The sequence below is a fragment of the Chroicocephalus ridibundus genome, chromosome 1 (genome assembly GCF_963924245.1).
Source record: "Chroicocephalus ridibundus chromosome 1, bChrRid1.1, whole genome shotgun sequence".
Taxonomy (NCBI): Eukaryota; Metazoa; Chordata; class Aves; order Charadriiformes; family Laridae; genus Chroicocephalus; species Chroicocephalus ridibundus.
The window spans coordinates 168,237,832-168,264,161 of NC_086284.1; the positions used below are offsets into that span (position 1 = coordinate 168,237,832).

The window sequence follows — 26,330 nt, forward strand, 5'->3', positions numbered from 1 at the left end:
ACCAGAGCAGAGATTCCCCTGCAGCCCATGGTGAAGACCATGGTGAGGCAGGCTGTCCCCCTGCAGCCCATGGAGGTTAACAGTGGAGCAGATATCCACCTGCAGCCCATGGAGGACCCCATGCTAGAGCAGGGGGATGCATCCAAAGCAGGCTGTGACCCCATGGGAAGCCCACACTGGAGCAGGCTCCTGGCAGGACCTGTGGCCCCATGGAAAGAGAGGAGCCCACGCTGGAGCAAGCTTTCTGGCAGGACTTGTGACCCTGTGGGGACCCACACTGGAGCAGTCTGTTCCTGAATAACTGCACGCTGCAGAAGGGACCCACGCTGGAGTGGTTTGTGAAGCCTGTAGGAAAGACCCATGTTGGAGAAGTTCATGGAGAACTGTCTCCCATGGGAGGGGCCCTATGCCAGAGCACAGGAAGAGTGTGAGGAGTCCTCCCCCATTAAGGAAGAAGGAGCGGCAGAGGCAATGTATGATGAACTGACCACAACCCCCATTCCACATCCCCCTGCACTGCTTGGGGGGAGGAGAGAGAGAGAAATGGGGAGTGAAGTTGAGGCCGGGAAGAAAGGCAGGGAGTAAGGTGTTTTAAGGCTTAGTTTTTATTTCTCATTAGCCTTCTCTGATTTGATTGGTAATACATAAAATACTTTTCCCTTAGTTGCATCTATTTTGCCTGTGATGGGAACTGCTGAACGATCTCTCCCTGTCCTTATCTCAGCCCACAATCCTTTTGTTATGTTTTCTCTCCCCTGTCCAGTTGAGGAAGGGGAGTGATAGACCGGCTTTGGTGGGCACCTGGCATCCAGCCAGGGTCAACCCACCACAAGAAGTTTGTTGACTAAGGTGGTAATCACTGGCTAAGAAGATAAGTAATCCAAAAAAGGTAAATAATAAAACATCAGATGTATGTGGTATGCAATTACTCTTTTGTAATGTTTTTCTTTCTTTCACCTTTGGCACAGGGACTGTACTGTCCTCTTAAAGCCCAGGCCCATCATAGTTACTCAAACCCTGTCTGAAGCTAGCTTAATCTTTCACAAACAGAAGCACCTACTTTTGTGTGACTTGAACAGGAACAGTCGTGGCAGTGACACATAGAGTAGAATAGCTCAGTCAGAAGGGACCTACAACAATCGTCTAGTCCAACGATATTTGCAGTGTAATACAGAGATACTTCAGGTTTCATTCTACAGAGCAACGTACAAAACCATATTAAAAAATATAAATAATCTTGAGGCATCAGATATTATAAGTTTGGGAAATAACAAAACTAAATTGGTCAGAATTGGTTGCAGCTCCTGAACTCAGATCTCTTACTTACATTTAAGACAAGATGAGCTGTAACTTCTCAAAGACTGGTTCTGCTTCCATGGGATTGCTAAGCAGGGATGAACACACTTAGGTAATACAGAAAATCTGGACATTCTCTCATCTCTTCTTTCAGGCAACCAATTTCAGCCTCCAGGAACAAGATTTACATATTCTTTTCTTTCTTCCTCATCTCCCTGCCTGCATGATAGCAGACAAATAAGCTTACCCTTTCATGAGGAGCCACTCCTCTTTCTCATGATACAGGTGCCTCATTTAAGCCCATTAGGCAAATTTGCAGCACTGCTAAGCACTCCCAGTTGTAAGTAAAGTCACCTGAAGTTTCTCAGTTATTCGGTCCTGTATCACACTACCTACTTCGAATGGCAAAGTGCAAGACAACTCAAGTTAATTAAGTCAGCTGAGTGGATGCTTTAGTCTCAGTGACTTTCAGCCTTGATTTTCCTTCTATTTAAGGAGATAAGCCTGTTCAACTTTACAGCTCAAGAAACACTCAGGTGCTGGTGATGAGATCCTGGAAGGACTCATATGACAACGAATCACTGTCTTTAGCACAGGGTAGAGAATTTGGCAAGGGGCCACACACTGAAATACAGGGAGACTCCCCAATACTGAGCAACTGCTCATGCAGTCAGAGCTATCTCTTCTACAGGCTGAGCGAAACAGCATCCCAATGAAATTATAACTCATAATGAAAGTGTGTGTCAAAATACACGCTTGCATGCATGCAAGTGAAACAGTTGCACTTGCCATCTGAACGATAACATTTTCTAAACTCCAAATGTTTGACTTTACCATCATAATATGTTACTTTTACATTGCAATGTAAATGGACTGTGACTTCAGGACCCAAGTCTTGGAGGAAAGTGGTGGGTTTTTAAGCAGAAAATCACAAAAAACCTTCCCAACATTTTTCTTTATACAATCAGAACCACACGTAGTCTAACATAGATGTTCCTATGACCGTTTTCACATAGATCACTGGATACCAAAAATGCTTCTTCAAGTATATATTTGTAAATAATTTGACATAGCTGAATATCCTGCTATAGCTAAGGATGTATTAAAATCCATACCATACAACTGTGTATTCACAAAAATCTCCTAAATCTCATGTATTATACTATACAGGAGCCTAGTTCCAGGACTAGAGACCCAAAGCATGTATATTTAGTTTGATTTTTAAATAAACTCATTCTTCTGCTCTTTTCTTTGGATGCAGCAATAAATAAGGTCGAAGCACCGCAAGGGTCAGTGCTGCAGTGTGTACACAACAAAACTAATTTATTATGGTCTTGCTTCACAGGTGTCTATAGAATAGTATACTCAGCAAGAAAAAAAAAAAAAAAAAAAAAGGCTGTGAAGAAGCAGCATACCATTCATCAGAATGACACACCATGGTAATAATTTATGTTCTTTTGGGAATATAGGTTCCAGTACAAGGAACTCTCTATTACAGCAGCCTTTCTTCAGAAAAGTAAAAAATAATAATGCTTATATAAAAGATCAGCAAATTACAAGATTCTAAACGTGAATTTCAACAATTACTTTTATTTTTAAATGCAAGAGAAGTAACACGTGCTTTCACGCTGTAAATATGCATGTAACTGATCTTAATATGGTTCTTATGAGATGCCACGTTTGAGTACTTTAACAAGCAGTAATACATGCTCATTTTCTTGTGTGAATATCCAAATATGGTCCTTTTTTTAGAAAATATGCAAGTTTGGCTTTGTTTTGCAAGACTCCAGCTTCGCACGGTGCTTCCTGACTCAGCACTAAAGGCCAATTTGATACGAAGGTCTGTGCTGCAATCCTACCTCCTAAAAACTCTTAGCACAACTAATCTGTGAATGTTTTCTGCCTAGCTACATTCCTCAGAGAAATAGCCAGCTGCTGCCGTCCTGTGCGGTTTTTCTTCCATCTGGAACGCAATACTTTGCACAAAGTGCCGTAACAGCACTGATTTAGACATCAGTTCCCCTCCCCAACTAGAAAGCCATCCGCTGCTGGCATTCCCACCCCGTGACACATCTGAAAGTTCATTTCTGGGTTAATGAGGATTACTGGCTAGCTAGATCTGTGCTGTGAGCCGATCTCACCTCTCAAATATTTTAATGTTTTACTTTTTCTTAAGATGTCTGAAATGTATAAAAGTGTTGAGCTTATTTACATTTCACTATTTATTTTTCAAAACTTTTAGTAAGGAAGTCATCTCCAGTCAATCTTGGCTCTTAAAAAAAGAAAATAATGAAAAGGAGGTTTTCAAAAACCTATTTGCATGAAATGAAAGGGTCTTACTAAATGAAACGTCTCTTGCATTACTTATTGCATGCCACGTCTGGATTGAGCTAGCTAAAAGGTTTAATTTGAATCAAAGAGAAAGGTTTTGCCGGTGGATTTTAAAAGAAGGTAAAGGTCTTACATTGCCGGAGTAGCCTCTATTAAATTCATAGACACCAGATGGCCCCATAGCGCTCACTCATCTAACAAACAGATTTCGGTTTCCCTGCAGGGAAATATAGAAGGAGCTGCATAGTTTGATGTTCGAAGCTATGGCTGCTCAAAGTTTTAGAAGAAAAACTACCTTGTATTTCATCAGATTTACATATATGTTTGTATGTGTGTACATATATATATATAAAAGAAATTGCTGTGCCAGAACTGAAGTTCTTTGAACTGCATACATATTTTACCGTGCATTCATGCATATGTACTTCACCAATCCAAACTCAGGAGTTTTCCATATGTTACTAGGTATACAGTACTCGTGTTTTGGGGTTTGTTTTATGTCAGATACTGGCACAGAAAGGAGAATGAAGTTCTGAGGTGCCACAGAGCAGCACAGTTCTGCAGGGCCCTTGTAGCAGCAACAACAAAGTGTAAGGCAGCTACTGTTTCCAGTGACTTTCCTATTTCTTTAGCTTTTTGCCACCAATCCTAAGTGAGGTACATTTTAGCCCTCTCAAGGCATCTTCCTATGGGGTCCAAAATCCATTTGGATGGCCTTTGACTTATGCTTATTTCATTCTGGACAGAATTTGCCTACAGGATGGTCCATTTGGCTTTGCCTATTATAAATAAAACACGCATTAGTAGCACAGCCAGATTTCACTATATGACTATGTAGGGCTTTGGGAAAAAACAGAAAGATTGATGCGTGCTTCAGTATGGCTTCGGAATATGTCCTCAGGGTACTTGATGCAGTTCAGACATTGGTAATGGGTGATGGACCATTGGCTACCAAAGGACTTTGATAGCAATGGCATCAACAAAAGCAATTACGCTGGTTCAAATGAAGGACTTATACAAGCTGAAAGAACTAGACTGAGGTAACTAGATGGGAACCTGTAGCATGAGCATGCCTAGACTCCCTCAAGTTTTAGTACAATAAAAATCACTGCTAGCTACACTTTGATCAACGTGAAGAACAGGATCTACGCCAGCTTGTCATTCCAGAAGCAAATATTAACAGAATATTGCGAGGATTTCTCCTTGTACCAAAGGGAATCTGGTCTAACTAAAGCATATAATAAACTTTATTTACCTAACTTACACTATTATGTAGTACTGACCAGCAGGTCACTCTATGCAGCACTTCTACAGCTCAAACACTAAAAAGTAAAGGGAGCGCAGATCCAGCTTCAAGCATCCTTCCTTCCTTCTCTTCAGAACAGCAGATCCAAAAAGAGATTTAAAGGCTGCAGTTAGATGTACAAAACCCATGGGGCATCCAGGATCCAGAATTGTTTCGGACACAGAAGGATCACGATGAGAACAAGAGGGAGAAAAGAAAGGCGTTCTGCTGACTGAACAGCTGATCTTTTGTTGAATGTGCAAATTGTCACAGTACCAAAAAATCGTGCTTTTCTGACAGCCAGACTTACAGTATCTTAATGAAGAATAGAGAATTTTTGTGACTACTGTAGGAAATCTATTAAGTACAAGATGATATAACAGCCATGCAATTACTAGAAAAGTATGGATAACTTTGTGAAGAGCATGACAGTTGCACGGAGCAATATACTTCTGGCAAAGGACATTTTGCTGGGGAGTCCTACACTGTCAGCACAAGGTAGAGTGCCTGGCTTTCCCAGATTAGGAACTCTGTGCACAACTAGTAGCCAGAGTCCTAAACTAAGCACCTAGTGAGGCTATTCTGATTTTAATGCACCTATAGGTGTAGTGAGGAACTAGCATTTCCCACTGACTAGTTGTAAGCAGGGCTGTAACCTGAAATTACACTCTTCAATGGAGTTTGAGAGGCAAGAGTTTAAGACTTCAGGAATGCCTCTCCACCGAGTTAGGAGAATGGCTTTGGACTGTGGATACTAGAAGTAAGCCTTTTTTTTTTTTTTTTTTTACAATAAAAGTGAGTACCCATCCTATATACCTACCCATAAAAAGTGTGAATGATCCCATCTTTTCTATTAAGGTCAAAAGGCTAGAAAACTAACCCAGGAAGGAGGGGTTAGCTTTAAGAAAGCTAACCGAGTGAGGTCACTTTATCCTCATTTAGAATAAACCATGCAGTTTCACCAGAATACGTAATACCTACCAGCAATGAAGGCTGTTTTGCAGTAGGAGGAAAAAACATCTTCCATATCTCCTTTTAAAGCTTTACCGGTGGACAGTAAGTGATTTAAGATTCCCGGGGACAAGGAGGCATGACACTGTTGTTGGATAGTTACCCGAGAGAGTCTTGGGCTGTCTTCATATTTTATTGGCCAGTTGTAATACCACCATCTCTTAAAAGAAAGCTGTAACCAACATCTCTGCAGAGCACAAGTATGGTAGATGCCGCAAGAACGCACTTACTAGGCAAGGCTGAAGGGGAAGGATAAGTGTAATCTATATAATTAGGCACCAACCTCAGACTGGCGGGACCTCAAGCCCCTTCAGAACAGGCAGAGAACTGCAGGTACTAAAACACTTTTTGAAAATCAAGTGGGGAGTAAAAAACCCTTAATTATATAACTCCAGTGAGAAGACCCAATTCTCCTCTCAGTAGAGCCAATTAAATTTCTGTTATTGTTGGCAACACAGAGGTGGGTCTAAAGTTTGTTGACAAGATGTAAGCATGGAAAATATTCACACATGAATGCTTTATATTTCAAGTAGACCTGCAAAGAATAAAACTCTCAGAGGTATATCTGAAACTACTCGGCTACATTGTCAGCTAGGGAAGAGTAGAAAGCCCCTTCTACTCAATTAGTCATACTGAAACCGGGAGCAGAGTAAAGAGGTCTTGAACTCCAAACAAAACAATGGATTAGAAACAGCTATTTATATCTTCATAATAGCCTGAGATGGAAGCTACTATTTATGTCGTGGTAAAGGGAAAACATAAGCCTTCTGAAATACGTTACCTTTCCCTCCCCAAAAAAAGATGACAGTAGAAGAAAAAAAATGTGTGCACATAAAAAAAGTGCAGCATGTTTATTTAAAATAAGTACTCGTACAGAAGGACATTGATAACACATGGAGAATTCAGTCAGATTCTTGTACCAAGTAATCTTTCCCTCACAAAAAGTAATACAAGCTGAATATTAGACTTGCTATTTGGCAGTGTAAACATTGCAAAACCAGTATGTATTTCCATTAGGAGGTACTTTGTTACATCTTAATCTTGGCTCACCTCATGTTACATATGACACCTATAGTTAGAATATGACTATAAAGTTGGAGACTGCAATATACACAGAAGTTAGACCATGCTCAAATATACTATTTTTGTAATAAAACCAAACCAAGCCTATCCACGTGTAACAGGTGAACCATCTTTAGATAAGCTGATAGAGGTTTCAACTGTAAAAGCTTACCTTTTTTAATTTCATTTTGAACCATAAAATTCAGTCTATTACACGAGATAACGGATCACAAAGACGAAGACATCTGCTTAATTTTCTCTGAAGTTAGAGTTTAAAAAGGTTGTTCAGCCTGAAGAAAAGACGACTCTGGGGAGACCTTATAACAACCTTCCAGTACCTGAAGGGGGCCTACAGGAGAGATGGGAAGCGACTCTTTATCAGGGAGTGGAGCAATAGGACGAGGGGCAACGGTTTTAAACTGAAAGAGGGGAGATTTAGATTAGATATTAGGAAGAAATTCTTTACTGTGAGGGTGGTGAGGCACTGGAACAGGCTGCCCAGGGAAGTTGTGGCTGCCCCATCCCTGGAAGTGTTCAAGGCCAGGCTGGATGGGGCTTTGAGCAGCCTGGTCTGGTGGGAGGTGTCCCTGCCCATGGCAGGGGGGTTGGAACTAGATGATCTTTAAGGTCCCTTCCAACCCAAACCATTCTATGATTCTATATGGGGACAGCTTTACACTGAGATCCAAGAGTCTCAGTGTTTAAGTTACTGCTAAAAATCTTGTAAACAGTTCGAAAGGTGGTGTGGGTTGACCCCAGCCAGCAGCCAAGCACCCACACAGCTGCTCGCTCACTCTCTCCCCCCTCCATCCCCAGCAAGATGAAGGAGAGAAAAAGAGCAGCAAAAGCAAGAAAACTCACAGGTTGAGATAAAGACAGTTTAACAAGTAAAGAGGAAAAAACCAAACCACCAAGTGATGCAAAGGCAATCACTCACTACCTCCCACAAGGCAGACTGATGCCCAGCCAGTCTGCAAACTTGCAAGCACCCCCACCAACCTCCTCCTTATTGCTCTACCCCATTTTTATTGCTGAGGGTGACGATACGGAAGAGCCCTTTGGCCAGTTCAGGTTGGCTGTCCCAGCCGTGTCCCTCCCCATCTGGTGCCTACCCCAGCCTACTTGCTGTGGGGGCAGAGGAGGAACAAGAGAAAGCCTTGTCCCTGTGCAAGAACAGCCAAAACACTGGTGTGTTATCAACGCTGTTTTAGTCACAGGTCTGAAACACAGCACCATATGGGATGCTATGAAGAAAGTTAACTCCATCTCAGTCAGACCCGGTACAGAAAGAAACCCCAAATATTCAGCTACTAATCTGAGATACATCACATCGTAGCTCGCTATTTGGAAGCCCCAAATCAAAAGCAAGTCATCTACTGTAAAATGCTTTCAGCATATGAAGCTGTGTGCCAAGTTTATCATTTAACATGAAAGCAGTCCACTACGGTCAATGCTATTCTTAACATTTGCAGTAGTGGCTTTGACCAGTGTATTTATAAAACGAGTAAGCCTAAGGCCTTCCCCAAACATACAACTTTGTATGCAAGCTTGCGGGACTTGTGTCCATGTAATTAAAACTGATCTGTTTTCCTCCTACAGTTCGGATATTGGGGTTTACTGTTTACTCCCAGCAGGTTGTAAGCAGTATTGTACAGTAGATATGCATAAATAGAATCATAAATAAAAAAAGCTAACAAGGTGCTCAGAAAGGCAGCTCAATGACTTTGCCACTGTGCATGAGAATTCATCATTAGTTGATGATGCTTGCTTACTCCAGATCCAGGGGGAAAATAAAAAAATAATTAAATATACAACATCAGAAGCTGCAGTTTCCATGCATCTCTTCTCCTGCTCATAAGTAAATATCCTTGGAGCGAAGAGCAGCAGTGATGGTCCGTGGAAGTCAGCAGTGTCTCTTCACAGAACCTGAGAGCTCCTCGGTGTTTGTAGGAATGACTGTTCCTTAGAACCAAAATTTCCTAAACAAGGCCACCCCCAAAGACAGTAGTTTTTATTCACCTACCATGAAACTCACTTCTGTTAAGGGTAAAGGTGTTAAGCACCACAGACGTTTAACCCACTGAAAGCCTTCAGGAGTTAAGAGCGTAAACAAGTGCATAGCTTTTTGGCACCTTTGGATGTTTAAAGGCAAATGTAGTCCCCCCTCACCCCCTCGGGAAACTACTCCACACCTCCAGAAAGTAATACATGAGAGCCAGTAAGAAGGTCTCGATAAATAAAACGATAAAAGGCCACTGCAGACTAAGACTGCCCACAAAAATTAACCTGTGGCACTAAGAAGTATTTAGCAATTCAGTTTTACATGTAAAAGGCCACTCCTGCAGAGCGGTAAAGGCTGTGCAGGTCAGTACTTGCAGCTCTGCATCCCAGGAGCAGGAGCTGCTCTGGGGCTCCATCCCAGGGGAAAGCACCCTCCCAGAACCTCAGGAGCTTCTCTCCATGCAGCAAGAGCTTTCTAAGACAGACGGGGCTCACTTATAGTCAGATTTGAACATGAACTAAGCAAGGTTATCTGCCCAGGGTTTTAAAAGTAGCATTGCTCACTGAAGAGATCTGTCATGAATTTGAGAGGCTAAGGCACAAGTGAGAGCGATCCAGGCCACGATTTTCCATGTCCAACTTAACACAAACCAAGAAGGCTCCACTTCCAAGCGAGCTGAAGCCACTTTAAGGCATATAGGGGGCACAGTGAACACTGGTAATGGCAGCTGTCAAATCTAAACGTGACTAGAGATTTCTTTCTTACTAATACACGCAGGTGACCCAAATTTGGGTTCTGAGACACTGGTGAACTAAAAAAAACCCAAAAAATAACTTCATTTGAGGTATTAGAACTTTTACAGCTTGTGCACAGCTCTATCGCTTGCCACAGGCCTTGATGCAGATGTGCCAGAACCACCGGAATCGCTCGGGCTCTGCCCTGGGTAGGTGTTTCTCCGGCAGGCTTTGCTCCCTTGGAAACAAGCGGCAGCAAAAGCAGCAGCCCTGGCTCCCCTTCCCTCTCTCCCACCTTCCCCGCAGCAGGTCAGGCTAGCAGCACACAGAGAGATTCTCTGTTCCACGGCGCTCCACAGCAAGCAAGCTCACTTCTGAATATAGCCCATTAGAAGATTCTAAACTGCAAAATAAATACAGTTCTTACCATAAGTTATGCAGCAAAATGTAGGTTATATCTAATATTTCATGGTAAATGTAGTGTTATTTAACTTTCTTCCTTGTCCTCAGCGTAGCAGATGCTAGAGGCCCGTTTTGAATGAAATAAAACTTCCACAGAAAGTAACAAATAAGTTTACTTTCTGGGTTTTTTACTCCCTGTCATAACAAAATAGTGATCATCTTGCCTGCTCTTCGTAAGAGGACCTTTTGACACACCAGGTGTCCCTTTGTTACACGCTGTTGCTGATTTTCCCTTAGGGAGAGCCTTCTTGGCTGCTGGGGCCAAGCCTTCATTTGCTTGCAAGTTTTTGGCTGTAGGCTGGCCTTTCGTGGAAGGCTGCATTGGCTTTTTGGTCACTGCTGCTTTGGCTGAAGTTTGAGGGAGTCGTACAACAGATAAGGGAGTGCGTTCAGGAGGTTTGGATGAAGTGGGTCCAACCTGAGGGGGTTTACTGACATTTGGCTGCTTATTGACACCTGACGATACATTTTTGCTTGTAGATACCAGTGTAGGTGGTGACTTTGATGCTTTGCTAACTACAAGGGAAGGTGCAGAAGCTGAGTGTTTTAGGACTGAAGCCGTTTTCAGGTTCCTTGCCAGGTCAGAAGCTGTTTGTGGAGCTTTCTGAGGATGCCGAGACCCAGTTCCCGATGTCTGAATAGTGTTTTCAGAAGGAGGTTTGGCAAGGAGCTGCTGAGAATGTGCAAACTTGGCAACGGCACGCAGATTCGTAACAGGCGGCCGGGCAGCCCTCGGAGCAACTGAATTCGCTTTGGTTTTAGTGACAGATACTGGTTTGCATTTAGCGGCAACATGCTTCTGCTTTGAAGCCATCGTTTCAGCTGTCCCAGGCAAGCGAGACGGCTGTTTTTTAGAGGACGAGAGGGCAGGATGCAGCGCTGGTGCCGGGGAGCTCTGAGCCAGGGCAAATTTCACCTTGGGAGCATCGGGGGACCGAATACGTTTGCGCAATGTTTCAGCGTGAACAAGAGCCGTTCTCATTCCTGCAGATGAAGAGCTTTTGCTTACAGGTTGTGAAGGGGCAGAAGCTGCCGAGTTGTGTGCAGGAGACTCCGGTTTCTTTGAGGTGCCAGCTAACGGTCTGAGAGGAGACTGCACGCCTGTCCCCGAAGACCCTTGTAATTTGGACCTGACTGTCAATGGCTTGGCTGTGGAGGACAGGGGCACCGGCACTTTCGGTGATGCCAGGGCAGGGGACTGAGGACGTTTAGATAAAACCTTCTTGGCACCGGCCCCGAAAGCTGAAACAGGAGTAGGGGGTTTCAATGGCTGCTTTTGAAACATACTGACAGCTGACATTGGATTCATGACAGGAGGCTCCTGAGTTCTCGCTGCCGAGTTGGGGACGCTGTCACTGGTGACCCCTTTCTGAAACGCCAGGATTTTTTGTTCCAGAGTTGCAAACTGAAGCACTCGGCACGGATCATATTTAAGCAGAAAACCTTGAAGAGTGTCCCAGCCTCCACCAACACGTACCATCACGTGCTTGCCGTGTAGCATCTGAAAATGGGGGAAGAGGGGATGGGAGCAGGAGAAGAAAAAGAGAAACTTCTATCATGTTTTATGCAGCACTGTATCTTCATCTTACATTGAAATCTATTGAAATCGACTAAAAATAGGACCTCCTTTCTTACACAGAAACATTTTAAAAAGGAGAAATTATACAACAAATAAGGCTTATACTTCCCAGTTCTTTTATTAGGTAGTTTCTCCTGCAGAGAGAGTCATTATGTGTCAGGAAACAATGAAAACATATACACAGAAGACAGCTTAACCATTCTGTCAGCATCTTTATTTAGTACAGAGTTTTGGATACACGTTTTGTTCAGATTATGGATGTTGTCATAACATTTTAATCCCAGAAACCCTTACGTCTGCTGAAGAAAGACAACACTCAACTATCCTGCAAATTATAAACCCCAAGCATCCAGATTTTGACCAAGCAGTGTTCTCAGGATATTCTATTGCGTTACCTTTATTTATATTGCAAGTTGGTACTGAAATGTTAGAAACACCACAAAAAACATTAACTTGCTTAGTTTAGTGTGGTTGTAAAAATCAATAGTTGTAAGATCTAATTAGCTATACCTAATTTGAATAGGAGATTGGATGATGTGGTGTCCTAACCTAAATCATTCTGTAATTCTAAAACAATACCATAAAATGAGGTATTCCACTTAAGTGGAATAAGCATTTCTCCCCCCATTATGAATATAAGTTGGAATTTTGAGAAACTACTTACCCGTATGAAAAGTATTTTATCTCCCAGTCTATAACGTCCCTCTGATAAGTATTCAATTGAAAATCGATGGGAACAACTGCAGGGAGGATCTTCTGCTATATGTTTAACCTAGTTATTAAAATCAAAAGCATTTGTTAGTATTTTAACAGAAGCCTGTGTTTTACAGTTTATTGAGGTATTTAGTATAAGAAAAGATATTGATATCTTCATCTCATCATCTAAGAAAACACTAGAGTTCTATTCCCTCAAAAGAAAATCTCAGCTGCATAGAGCTTCAAAATGTAGAATAAAAGATTAAAAGAAAGAACAAACTGTATGTACAAATATTTTGAGTCGTTCTAATCCAATTTTCGTGATTTCTTCGATTTTGTGTTATTTCTACTTTCCTTTTTATCTGTAACACTGTGCATAGTAACATCAAATTCTAACCACCACCTTGTAAGACACTGTTACAGTCTCTAGAAATTGAAACAAGTGCCTGAGCCTCTCCTGTGACTGAATCCATTTGCTACACCTGACGTAGGGCTATTTCAGCATTCTCCTTAACTTTCTGTAAGGCTTTTGTAAGTCAATCTTCTGTTACACACAAGAAGGAAAGCACTGGGAAAAAAAAAAAAAAAAAAAAAAAAAAAGGTAGTCCCCATATAAGTCCAGGGTTAGAGAAGATGTGCCTCTTACAGACACTTAGAAACTTAACAAATTGGAAGGTCAAGACTATTGCCAAGCAGTAAAAATTGTAAGACTTTTCAGGGAGAGCGAGGATCTGGTGGTTGATATTCCCAAAGAAGCAGAAGTTTTATATTACAACACAGAGGACCTTCAGAATAAATGAATCTTAAAGTCTCAACGTGCATTTTAAAGCAAAATGGAAAAGTTGTTCACCATTCGTTTTGGATCACTTCCCAAGATGTATACATCATTTCCTTTTCTGCATACGTATTAATTTCCAATTGGTACAGCTACAGAGGTTTTATTTAAAGTCTTTTTCAAAAGGGTTTCATCAAAGTCTACTTTAATATTTGATGAAGTTTTATGAAAACATCAAATTGAACAGAAGCATACGTTACAGTCTTAGGATATTGACACACCAGAAGGCTTGAATGAGAGTATTTCTTATACTCAAAGAAGCAATGAAAGGTGGAGGGTGGGTGGAAATCAAGGCAAGTTATATGCACTGACGCACTAACTCCAAAATACATATATATAACAGCATTTTGCTTACATTTAAAAAAAACTAGTTGTTCAAAAGAGATGCATACTCTTCTGTTTTCTATTTAAGGAGGCTCACAAATATTAGATGAAAACCAGCTTTTCTTTACTGAGACAGATCATACAAGTACTAAAATTAGAGTTTGATTTAAAGCCCATATGACAATAAATAAGTAGTACTTACTGCCTCATGTAGCTCCCCATGGTGACAACATGACTTTGCTGTACTAATAGGTGATGGTGGTCCAGAGGTCATCAGCAGCGTTTCCTCTAGCTCAATTTCCTTCTCTAGTTTTACTAGTACAGGAGGTTCAACTCCATACCTCAACACAAATACAAAAGTAGGGAGTTTAATTGCTAAAGAAAACAAAAAGAAACTGATGATAACAAACATGCAAAATTCTGAGTAGTTTGACCGACAGGGAACAGCACTACACGAGTCAGAGGAATAACTGCCTTGATAACACAAAGAGAAGGAGCAAGTCTTGAGTTTCTAGTAGAAGTCCTCCCAAAGGTGGTCTTGGAGCTACCAGAGAAGGCAGTAAAAATACTGTCAAAACTACGCAATTTAGGTCACATCCAATTTATATCAAGTATCTTAAAGCTTCCAGCTCTGCACTAGATATAAATTAGAAATCTAAATTTAGGGAATGACAAAGACATATCTGCCAAAAAGCTTAGAAAATGAAGACCATAAAACTGTATTTAATGTTCAGTGACTTCTTCCAAGGTGCACATGTATCCATAAGCTGAATATAGTGCTTAAACATACAGCTATAAAAACCAGTATTGATCAGCACTTCTCTGTGAAAGGAATCTGATATGTATTTGAAAAAAAAAACCACTGGTACTGTATTGGTCCTAGAAAAGCTACTCATTATTTTCTGCACGAAATTAAGTGCAATGCAGTAGATGTTAATGACCGCAGATTGTCTTAACTTTAACTTAATTGAATATGTTCTTCAATTTCTTGTTAGAGTCTGTAGGGATCACATACCTGGATACAATGCGTCCAATTTCCAACAAACAAAGATACACTTGCCTTGGATCCTTGTGCAAAACTAAAAGGGAAGAGAATAAAAGGGAGTTAGAGCTCATATTTACTGTGGGCAGGCTTGTGCAATTAGGCACAGAGAAGGGAAGATAAGGAATAGGTGACTAACTTTGCCACCATTCTACCCAGAGGTGAGCTACATTATCATGGATAAAGCACTATATGTTTTTCAACTCTAATTTTCTATTCCAAAAGGTGTTTAAACCCATCCTGGGACTCCTGAAATCACTCCTAAGAGAAATACACTTTATTTGATTTTATGCTGTTTGTTCTTGATGTGATCTGGAAAGAAAGAGATCTGAGAACTTTCCCTTCCCTAGCCCCAAATGTATTATAGCAGTCTTAAAGATGAAAAGCATTCAACAACTGCAAATAAGAAAACATACTCCATCTGTTCACACTTGTGCAATACACACAGATGGGCACATACTCTATAAGGTGAACAACCGTAGGAGAACACACTGCAAAGGATCTAGCTAACAAGTGGATGGCTATGCAGCCACCCAGCCTAATTCGTTTAAACCCTTGGCTGGGAAAGACTAATCTGGGAGATTGTTACCATTTCAGTAAGGAACAGATCCTTTTTCTTATCACTTTAAAAGTTCTGGGCACAAGCAGGGTCCATCCATATGGCAGATTCACCCAGTTGCACCAGAAGATACCACTTGGCCAGTGGCAGCTCCCCTACCCCATGCTATACCCTCATTTCAACCTTCCTTATAAGCCCCCATCTCCTGCCCCATTCACCCAAAGGTTTTCTTCAGAATTTGGTAACTTTGTGAGCATCTATCTGAGAAAGAGAGTCAAAACCCCTGTGCATAAGAAGGAGGTGAGAACGACATTGGTTTAAGAGGTAAACTCTCAGATGCAAACATCAGATACTGGCTGTGATCAGAGAGAAGAGGCAACGCTATTTCAGATACGTTAGTGGCAGAGTTTTGCACTAGGCTTTGCTTCTCAAGGACTGTGCCCACATTAACCCAGCTAGTGCCCAACGCAGAGGCTGCTTTGCACCCCTCAGTTCCGAGCAGCTCTAACAGCTGCAAGCACTCAACCACGCAGACACATTAACTCATGACCAGGAGAGCTGAAGAATGAGGTGGAAGAGTGAAGTAACATCCAAACGGTGTGTAGGTGACCGTGGCAGTTTTTCTGGGCTTTCTTGACAACTTTGAAATGAAAACCTTCAATTATTTTTACTGCTGCACTGTAGAATAGAAGAGGCAGGAGGAAAGCAATGTCTGTTTTGGTTTCTGCAACTTCAATCTTTAGGTGTGCAAGAAAAAAAAAAAAAAAAAGAAACAAGGCCAACTACATATACTACCTAATAACTCAGAAACCAAAGGCTGGGAGAAAGGTCATTCGACTCCCCTCCACCTGCACACACGGCACTGTTCTTTCCTCCACAACCATCAAGTATAAGAAATGTGAAAGGCCGTAGATACAATTTTCATATGGTGTAACATTTATATAAACAAGTCTGACTATCTTCATACTGTGCAGTAACAATATTCAGTAGAAACTGGAAGTTCACTCTGAAGAGAAGCCTAATGAGCCAGCTCTATATTTACAGATGAAATCTAACATCTTTCTGATGTTCAATTTGATATTTAAAATGACTTTTCTTTAAAAAAGACTGAAGCGTTTCCTAAAGTATAAGCTGAGTATGAAGTCAGATGTTCTTGTTTACGTCAGCTACTACAGTTTATAAGTCTACTTTTTAAGAGATTGATTATGAAGGGTAAATTTAGGAAAGAAAGCTGGCACAGCCATCATCTAAAAAGTACTAGAGGTCATTTCATCATTTTGTTTGTTTGTTTGTTTTTTAATAAGTGGTTTTGTCAGCTGTAACAGAAGAGGCATAATTTGCCTGAATCCAGAAGAGAAAAACCTCTATCAGAGATCAAGACATTTGTCTTCATGTCAAGGGGCATCCCACAATGACTACTCTCCCTTTCTGCTGTGTCAGGAGCCACTTTATTTATTTCCTTCACAGCCATTCACACTTTTTAGGAGGTGTTGCTAGATGTATCTGATCAGAAAAGAACAATGGTCAAATTGTCTTTCCCCCATTTTATTCATAAAGAATAGCTTGAAAGTTTGATGGAGAACATCAGTGGAAAGAATGTTTCATCAAGGAGGCTGCAAGTCTGCTCATTTCAACTGCCAAAAAGACTCATAGAAGATATTTATGCCACAAAGCAAGCTTGTGTCAAGAGTTACAATCAGACTTCAAAACACTTCTCGTCTATGAGCGAAAGCCACAGCATTAGGAAATCCTGTCTGCTTATCTCAGGGAGGCTCAACAGGTTCTAGTTACCCATCCACTTACAGGAACTAAGATGTTTAAGCAATGCAATTCGTACCATGTTGAACTGAAAGAAATATTAAAACTAATTTTCTTATAGCTCAGTTCTCCTACTCATCTGTGTTTCATGGCACTGCAGAAAAGATACACTCCCTAGTTAAATCAGAATGAGACAGATGCAAATGAGGATATTTTCTCAACTATTTTAAAAGATGACTTATCCAGTCGAGAAGGCAGGGAGGAGAGCTTAAAAGAAAAGCAGTTAATGAAAACAGTGCCTCCCATTTAAATAGCATTAAATGGCACAAAGACATCAAGAAAATATAGTAAATATTGTGACTAATTCATTTAAATACTGAAAACAAAGGTACTTCACAATTTTTTGCTATTCTGCTTAACAGGCAGATATTTTGCCTTTTTTTTAAAAAAAAAAAAAAAAACAAAAACAAAACCACAACAACCAAACACACCAAAAAGACAGTATTTGGCTCCCCACTGAAAGGTTTGTATTAATTAATTTTTACTGACATAATAGCAGGTAGAAGAGTGTTTCGTTATTTACCATATGATGAAAGCACAGTTCCTCTTAATTAACAGACAAAAAAATTTTATTCCATCTGTAAGTATCAGTCAAGAAGCTATTTGTTATAAGGGACAGACTGTGCATTGGGGCAGGCATACACACAGTTGGCAATATTTATTTTTATAACTATCTTATTAAATGGGAAAATAAAAATGGTTTAGAGTCATGTCAAGTAGGTCCTGCAGTTAATGTTAATTACCACCAGACTGTTGCCACTTCAGGCACAAGGCCCTGATGCAGTTACCAAATTTAGCAGTCATGAATGCATTATTCTGAGGACTTTCTGCAACAAGAATGAGCTCTAATACCAAATAAAGGATCTTATTGTGAGTTGGCTCCGTGGCCCTGTGGTCTTCCCGCACAGGGAAAGCAAAACGCCTTTTTCCTCTGTTTCTGAGTGGGCCTTTTTACGGAAGGAAAAACATGGGAGTTTGCTGCACAGCTGTCATTCCTCCTTTTCTCCCACATGGCAACTTTTAGAATTTTGGAAAAGCATCATGCAAGTTAGAGCAGTCACTGAGCTGATTTTTTTGAGGCTTTTATGTGAACACTGCCTTAAAATAAATAAAAGCATTAGTAGCTTGCAGAAGACAGGTACAGTTGTGACAAAGGCTTCACAAGACTACACACAAGAGATCTCCCTGTCCAGGTAGTTATCCACATACAGATCAAAGCAAGTCTTACAAAAAGATAGATTTACCTAAACCTTCAGATTCAAAGAGATAAGTCTCATCAACTCCAATGGCCCTACACCAGTTAAGAAAGTTGGCTGTATTATCTCTGGCAAAAAAAGATCCTGATGCAGCATCCTTCTTACATGGAACTTTTCTCATAGGAAAATTCTGGTAAGGGAAGAAAACAAAGAGTACATTGTGCACATCAACATCGCCAACGGATTTCAAAGAAAATTTGCAAAGGAAAATAAACCCTAAATTCAGAATACAGAAACAGTGGTTAGTAACTATTTTGTGTTCAACCCACCATGTACTCTATTAAAAAAAAGATACACTAATGTAGAAGACGTTCCACCTTACCGTTGTGAAGAGTCACTGAGTGAACCATCCTTAGCTCTGCAGCCTCTCCCAGAACTGCCCATACAGTTGCTTGCCCATTTCCCCACACGCTGGGGTAAAAGTCTTACTAGTGATTTCACAGGTCTAGATAATTATTCCCACTTCCCAAGCTCTGTTCACAGCAGCAGAATGAACAGACAGAACCCCAAATCAACTAAACTATACTTAGCTGTCAGATCTCAACATTTTAGAGCCTGTTCTAGAAAGCAAAGGGAATCGGAAGGGAGCAAAGGGCTGTTTCCTTTAAAACAATTCATTTAAAACAGTTTTGTTTAAAACAATTGCTTGAGATTCACGTTTCAACTCAGCCTTGGTTCCCAACAAAAAAACTGAAGCCCATCTCCAGGTATATCTCAATGCAGATATTTTCATGGCTAACCTATATACTAGAGTTTAACTACCAGTTTCTGGAATAAAACATTCCACCTAGTACCAATGGATACCTCGTTACCAACCCACACTGATGTTATTGGGGAACAAACTCCAGACTTGAACTAGATCTTCTTCTGGCAAGACTTCTACTGAAATCAAACTAAAAAACTAGTAAGGACTTTAGGATTTGATTAACAAAGAATAAGTCATCTGTTGCGAAAGGACAGTTTATCCATGTATAAGGCCACACTATTGTTAATCAGTCTCCAGATACACAGCACACAGAATGCCACGTTGGGAAGCCTCACTCACCTGCTTTCCTTTTACTACTACTTACAATTAAAAAGTTTATAGATGCGTTAAAAAAAAAAAAAAAAAAAAAAAAAATCACAATATAACTCACCCTTAAGTTATTTGAACTACAACATTTTTTAATTGTGTTTTGAAGAACCCCAACCAATTGGCAGAGTAGAACCCCATTATCAAGTTCTTCAAGCAGCTGTTCTGCTTTGACTTCTATTCCTAAAAAAAAAAAAAAAATTAGACCTGAACATCAATATTCAAGTTACTCCACAGAAGATAAAGAAGTTTCATATGAACGTAGAGGCAACTCAAACAGCATTCCAGCATTAAAGACTGAAAAGTAGTAGAAATATATAAGTAAACTAAAAATCAAATATCTACTTAATTTGATTTTAATTAGACTAAAAAGATTCAGAAATATAAATTAGAACGATTAATCATCCTACCTCTAAAAGGTGGCAGCTAATAAAATCCAAAACCAAAGCATGCATTTTAATGTAATTCTCCTAGCCATTCAGGCTCAAATACACCAGGGCTTAATAGTACTATAGATATTAATGTCAGCACTGACTGGAATATTGGAAAGCGCTTTGAAAATTTAATAGACAGCAATTTATTTTTAACCTCACCCAGCAAGCCAGACAGCCAGATGGACAGATCTTCTTGCATAGGCACCAAAGTTGCTTCGTGCCGCACGGATATCCATTGGTCGTAGAGGCAGACATCTGCCAAACCTGGCCCGTGCCTGGGAGTCAGAGGACTTCGGGGACTTAAGGGAAGGTCATCTCCAAACCACACCTGCAGGAGATTCCAGTGAGCTGAAGACAGTAAGCTCTAATATTTGCAGTCAGATGATGAAAACTTGAAGTTCTGAATTATGCTAAAGGTTTATTATTCAAAGAGTAAGTTTTTATTCCCCTTCAGACAGATGATACACCAAACCAACACAACCGTAATCACGATCGGTGCAGCTCTCATTAGTAACTCTTGCATAAAAAGTACTACTACATTCCTTCTCTCGACTTCTTTGGATTTAAAAATTACATACTTTCCTGAATATTAAATAAAGAAAACACGCATTAAATTTGTGTTTGGTTGTTTTTTATTTCCTCGGCACATTTTAAGTAATGAAATCTGCAGTTTATCATATAATTTACTACAGACTACTGATTTTCTCTGATCAAACATTTCAGAGGCATTCTGTGTTTAAATCATTAAAATGATGATGTTAAAAGAGGAAACATATTCCCATGCAAGAACAGAGCACAGTTCTTGAACATGAATCCTTAGCATTTCTCTTAAGAATTGCATATTTTCAAACTGAAAGGCACCTTTACATTTCAAGAAAAGGACCACACTTAAATTTCATGTACAAAATTCCCAAAGACAAAGAGTTGTTCTGGTATGCTTAGCTACTTTCCTTTAGTTCAGCATGTGTATAAAATATATTTATTTATTCATACTTAAGCGATTAACTACAATATGGGGGTTTTAAAAACACCTCCTAATCATCAAGCAAGTTTTTAAATAATCTGAGCCTTTGACTTCAAAACTTTCTCAGGTAACAGCACTTAGGAAGAGAAGGGAACACCCATCTGATATAACACTGGGTTATCCATCTTGTCACCATTGCTCCATTTGTAAAGTAAGAAAATTATTACTTTTTTTTTTTTTAATAAACCAGAGATGATTCTGGGGATTCTAGCATTTCGTCTGCTTCAGGGTAGACCTTTCAATAAATAAAGCATTATATAGAATTCAAATATTACAAAAGGCAGTTACCTGAACTGCATTCTGCATGGTCATCTGCATTTACATTAGCTTCTCCCCCTGGGGAAAGAGAAGAGAATTTTTAATGCAGTCGATCCTGCTTTCATGAAAATCCCAAGAAAAAACCACCGGTGCTGTTTTGGCAAAATACATGCGAGTCTAATCAGGAATGGAGCGGGGAAGAGAGGGTAGTTTCTTAGTAGCTAAGGTTTTGATCCAGTATTCAGTCAACTCCAGTTCTCTGCCCTTAAATAAAGCAGCAGTTATTACAGCACAAAGTAGCAACTAACTTCATGTGCATAAATAATACTCAGAGGTTTGCATGATTTTAAGGAGCTGTAAGGCATTTGCTTTGCCAAAGAGAAATATAAATACTTCAAACCATTCTTGCATTTAACAATGTTGGCATTCACTCCTTCCTTCTCAGCTATCACAAGTGTATCTTGTACATGCTTGCATACACATATGAGCATCCTGAGATTACATTAAATACTTTGAAGATTATGAAAATCTTAAAGCAAAAAACTAATTTTGAAGAATGAGATTTTTTTCTTGCATAGAAACACGAGAGGAATCAATGCTTTTATTAATTTCTGTCAATATCCCAACAGCTAGCACATGCCCAAGTTTTCAACAGAACGCTGCAAACTATTGCAGCAATATGGTTATCAGGACGATTCCCCGGCAGAACAATCCTTAAGGTAAGTTTTAAAGGCAGTCTGGTCAACGCCTTCTCTCCTGAAGCCAATGCAGTGTTTTCCAGCAATCATTCCAATTTCAATCATTGGAAAACCCAGCACAAACTCTGCACTGGGATGGGCATCAGTAAGTCGCTCCATGTAGGCTCCAGGTCAAAAGATGCGCGGTATTACCAGGTTAGCTGCACGCACACGCACCAGAAGCAATTTCCTCAGCGTAATTCTCCACAGCGGTAGTGGAGGGCACTACAACCTCAAAACGTACCTATCTGTGTCCTGAAGGCAGTTAAAAACGACTTTTTTGCTCCATTACTTAATAGCTGCAATGAAACTTCATCTTACTGAGTAGGTTGGCAACCAGATTGCAGGCAGAGCCAGACAATTTTAACTCATCTGTTTTCCTTTAAAAACGAATAACTCCCCTCTCCTGTCCCAGATGTTTAAGCTGTATACATAGACAGTATTCTTCTCCATCTGTTGCAGAACCTGGTCTTCCTACAGCAAAAGGCCAAATAGCCCACCACAGAAGATCCAATTCTCATAAAAATTCTCCTCCTTCCTCTTACCCAGAAAGCAGAAAGATGCCATTTCCTCCCCATTTTTCCCTCCCACGCGCCATAGGACCACACATCAGGCATTTCAAACAACTTACCTCCACGACCAACAAACAGTTTGGTTTCAGACTGAAGCCCCTCCCTTGTATCAGGACTGCTAGCACTTCTCAAACGTTATCAGAGACACTTCAAGTGATATCATTCCCCCTCCTTTTATTTCTAGGGAAGAAGAAGAAGGAAAAAAAAAAAAAAAAAGAGACATCCTCTCCTTGATGTCATTTTTCCTTCTATGAATGAACAAGAGAAGGGCAGTGTATATACCAACCATTACTAATGAGCATGTTATGCTTCCCACAGCTTTGTCCAGGGGAATACATTTTCCTTTAGCATAAGAAAGCTATTGTCCCAAGAGAGCCGCAGTAAGAGGCTTCATTGATTAAAAAAAATAAATAAAACAACAGCAGAACAGCCAGTAGAGAAGTTGGTCTCATTAAAATAAGGAGCTCCATATAGGCTAACAAGAGCTCTAGCATACTAACTGCCAAGGGAAAACAAAAGGCAGCCTAATTCACAGGGAGCACTCCAAACACGAACAAAGCAAAATATTCACACAGCAGCTATCACAAGAATGCTCAGCATCTGCAGTTTTGTGGCATGTCTAACAAAAACTAGTCTAAAAAAAAAAAAAAAAAAAGAAAAAGGAAAATTGTGGCACATGAACTTCAAGGGTCTGCTCTTCTAAAACAAGTTATTTTGTAAGCCCATATGCCAAAGGGCTTTCTAGAAAGTCAAACGGCTTCGCTTATTACCAGGACATCTGAAAAACACTTAACAAAAAACCCCTCTGATGATACAGACTACCCTGCACGAATTTTGAGTTGAAAAATTAATATAGTAACAATTACCCATTTTCAGATCCCAAACAGTCCAGCTCTGAGATGGCAGGGAATACATATTAATGTAGCCTTATCACTTACGAGGAGAGGCATGGGATGAGAAGACCCAGAAGTCTGCCACCTTCAAGTAGTCAGCCTGCAAAGGTGCGGAAGGTGCTGTGATGAGGTGAATACTGCAGTACCAGGTAGAGTCATAACCAAATCTGCTGCCTTCTCAAACCAGTTGGGTTCCCTGCATCAAAAAGCTGTACATAATGAATGAAGCAAGTATTTGATATTGTATTCAGGCAGCTCCAGCTAGAACCATATCAGTTTCCACGCATGCCAGTTTTATCAACTCACCTTCATTCAACAGACATTTGGTGTTCAGGGATCACAGGTGTGAGAGAAAAGACCCCAGAATAAAAATGCACTGTATCATGTCCCACCCATACCCTCAGGCCATGCCATTCCCATTTCCAGGCCAGCTGGTATCCCCAAGGAGGGCTCTCTACCTGCTTCACCTCTTAAAACAGAGGAAGCACCAGAAACCTGCAAGCGCTTCCCAACCAAGGGGGCAATCAGCCCAGCGCCAAGCTCAGCAAACGTAGAGGTCCCCCACCCCCAGCAGTGCTCCCAGAAAACACCTCATTTCTGCTGGTTCTGCTGCCAACAGGTTCCGTGGGATGGGAAGAGAGGAGAAATCCTGCTTAGTAGCATCTTACAGCTGGATCAATACAGCAACACTGATCTACTGCGAGACAGGCAGTCGGCCCCAAACGATAGATTGGGGAAGGCAGGAGCTGCCTTTGGCTGGCCAACTGCCAAACCTCCGATAAAGGACTAGAGCCGTGGATCAACATGAGGAAAGAGAGGTGAGAAAAATGTGTCTATCTGCTGACACGTGGCGTAGGGAGAGGCATTCCTCGGGGAAGGGGGTGAAGACACACCCCGGACATGACCCACAAAGGACGGCCTCGCAAGACCATAGTCTGCCTCTGCTCTCCAGAGATGCCCTCCACTCTGCCCCCAGGCAATCTGAGAAACAGCAAAGTCAGCAAATACTAAAGCACTTTACGCAAATACTTCAGGGTGCTGAACACATGGCTCTTAGATGCTACGCAAGATAGCCTGCTTATTATCAGTTGTATCAGGTTTTACAGATCATTCACTGGGGCCCAACCAGCAAGACGCGCTACACTAATTACAAGCCATCTGTAGCACAAGATGAACCGAGTCCAAGCCCCATTTTACTCGCCTGCACAGCTTACAAAGAAACAAAACAAAACAAAATCCACAACTCTACAGATACACAAAATACAGATGAAGCAGCCATTGACTGGAGGACTGAAGCAGCCATCCCACTTAACTGAAACCTAAAGGGATTCACAGACTCATTAAAAAGCCTTGGGTTCACAGACTTTTAAAAAAGCCTTGGGTAGAAACACTTTTATGTCTTCACCTTATATTTAAGATATATAACACATCATCTTCTATTCCATCAACACCCAAAAGCAGTCACAATAGACTAACCCAGAGCAGCTGGAAACTGTAGATTAGTCTTGACAGTACCTACCGAAACCCAGGTTTTTAAACACCCTGAAATGAAAGAAGCTGTCAAGTCAGTATCTGTTGAAACCTACTACAGGATAGCCAAGATTTTTTTGGGTACACATATCCTAACATGCAGAAGAGAAGAGGCAGGCACAACAAGAGACATCCAAGGAGCGGAGCACTACTCTCTCCCATCACTACAGCAATTACAGAGCCCTTTTGTTGCAATACTGAGTCAGCAGGAGCTCTGCTTCCCTGGGGTGGCCTCAGAGGCAAGAAAGAGAAAGAACCAGACTAGTAGGTCCAAGGTGAAGGGCTTTAGGGTGGCAACCAACTCCTCACATTAAGGCACGCTGACTGCTCTCCCCAGGACTGCCTTACTGTGCCCCTCCAGGACCGCACACACGGCAGCGAGCCCGTTCTCCCCTTCCAAAGGGCAGCGAAGGCCCTGGATTCACCTGCTAGGGCAGAGAAACCCAGAGAAAATTCAGGGAGGAGCACTTCATCTCAGCTGCTGGCATCCCCACAGGAGACACGCAGACGGCTCCTTTACCACAGGAGCATCCAGTTCTGGGGAGAGGCTGGATAACAGGAGACGCTCTACCCCTGGCCCACTTGCTCCCGATCACAGACAAACCCTTCTCTCCCTCCTGTTTCCACACCACACTTCTTCCAGCAAAGCAACACTGAGGGGAGCATGGCTTGATGGCCAAAAGGCAGGCTGCCGGCTGGCCACGGTCAGTAGGCATTTATTACCAGTTAAATATAAAAACCTGTCTTATTATGAAAGATCCACCCAGTACATTTAGAATTACAAACGCACAGGCCAGCCTGCAGCCTTACATGTATTTTTTTCCCCCATGTCTTGATCTGCTGCTGTGCCAGAGGTGACACGCAGCATCCCTGGCATACAGCCAGCTTTCGGGCAAAGAAAGGAGCCAGACGTTTTTTCGCCTTACTAAGCAACCTGAATGAGCGTTTTAGCCGACAGCACTAGGGCAAATTTCCTACAAAAACAGCGCCGCATCCTCAAACGCCTGCGCGAGGCACAGGAGAGACTGGTTTGAAGGCTGGTATGCAAAAACCCTTCCCCTCTCCCTTCCCCTGGGTGAGTTCCGCGGCACTTCGCTTCCAACACCGATGCCAGAGATGCTAACTCGCCCCCGGGAGGGTGACCTTGCCCAGCCCGGCAACCGGCTTAGCCCAGCACCGGGGTCTGTCCCCGCCGCACGGGGCTCCCCGCGATGCTCAGTACCTTTTTAAGCGCTGCCCCTATAGACTGGCGAACTGACCGGGCGCCGCCGCTGCGCTGCCGCTCCCCCGATTCACCGCCGCAAGCGGGACCCCCGCAGCAGCGCCGGACCCGCCCCGGGCCGGCTCCGGGGGCACCGCCACACCCCGGTGCGGGGAGGGGGGGAGCGGGGTACCGCCGCGCTGCCGCTATCAGCTACCACCTCCCGCCCCGCCGCCGCCGCTCCCCTGCCCGATGGTGGCGGGCCGGGCCGACCCCCGCAGTACTCACCGGCAGCCGCCGCCGCGCCGCGCTCCCCC

The 26,330-nt window shown here is 41.8% G+C and overlaps 1 protein-coding gene across 2 annotated transcripts; it reads right to left on the minus strand.

Annotated features, from left to right (window-relative positions):
• Positions 1 to 6,787: 6,787 nt before the first annotated feature.
• On the minus strand, positions 6,788 to 26,330 carry GAS2L3 (growth arrest specific 2 like 3). 2 transcript variants are annotated; one of them, XM_063322716.1, is made up of 11 exons: positions 26,302 to 26,330; positions 23,328 to 23,478; positions 22,449 to 22,569; positions 21,111 to 21,158; positions 19,958 to 20,126; positions 19,429 to 19,547; positions 18,281 to 18,422; positions 14,633 to 14,696; positions 13,820 to 13,958; positions 12,427 to 12,534; positions 6,788 to 11,684 (listed from the first exon to the last, which is right to left on the minus strand). In XM_063322716.1, exons 4-11 carry the CDS (start codon positions 21,138 to 21,140, stop codon positions 10,296 to 10,298), a joined length of 2,160 nt encoding a protein of 719 aa, XP_063178786.1. In that variant the 5' UTR covers positions 21,141 to 21,158; positions 22,449 to 22,569; positions 23,328 to 23,478; positions 26,302 to 26,330; the 3' UTR covers positions 6,788 to 10,295. The 2 variants fall into 2 exon arrangements, with proteins under 2 accessions (XP_063178786.1, XP_063178784.1); XM_063322714.1 differs by having other exon boundaries at positions 23,328 to 23,491; positions 26,302 to 26,329.

Excerpts from the sequence above, each read along its gene's own strand:
- GAS2L3 (XM_063322716.1), bottom strand. The coding sequence starts at position 21,140 with ATGCAGATGACCATGCAGAATGCAGTTCAG. Across the intron at positions 18,423-19,428 it reads GTAGTTCAAATAACTTAAGG|AATTTTCCTATGAGAAAAGT; the intron begins GTGAGTTATATT and ends TTCCCTTACCAG. Across the intron at positions 13,959-14,632 it reads ATTGGACGCATTGTATCCAG|GTATGGAGTTGAACCTCCTG; the intron begins GTATGTGATCCC and ends ATTTGTGTTGAG.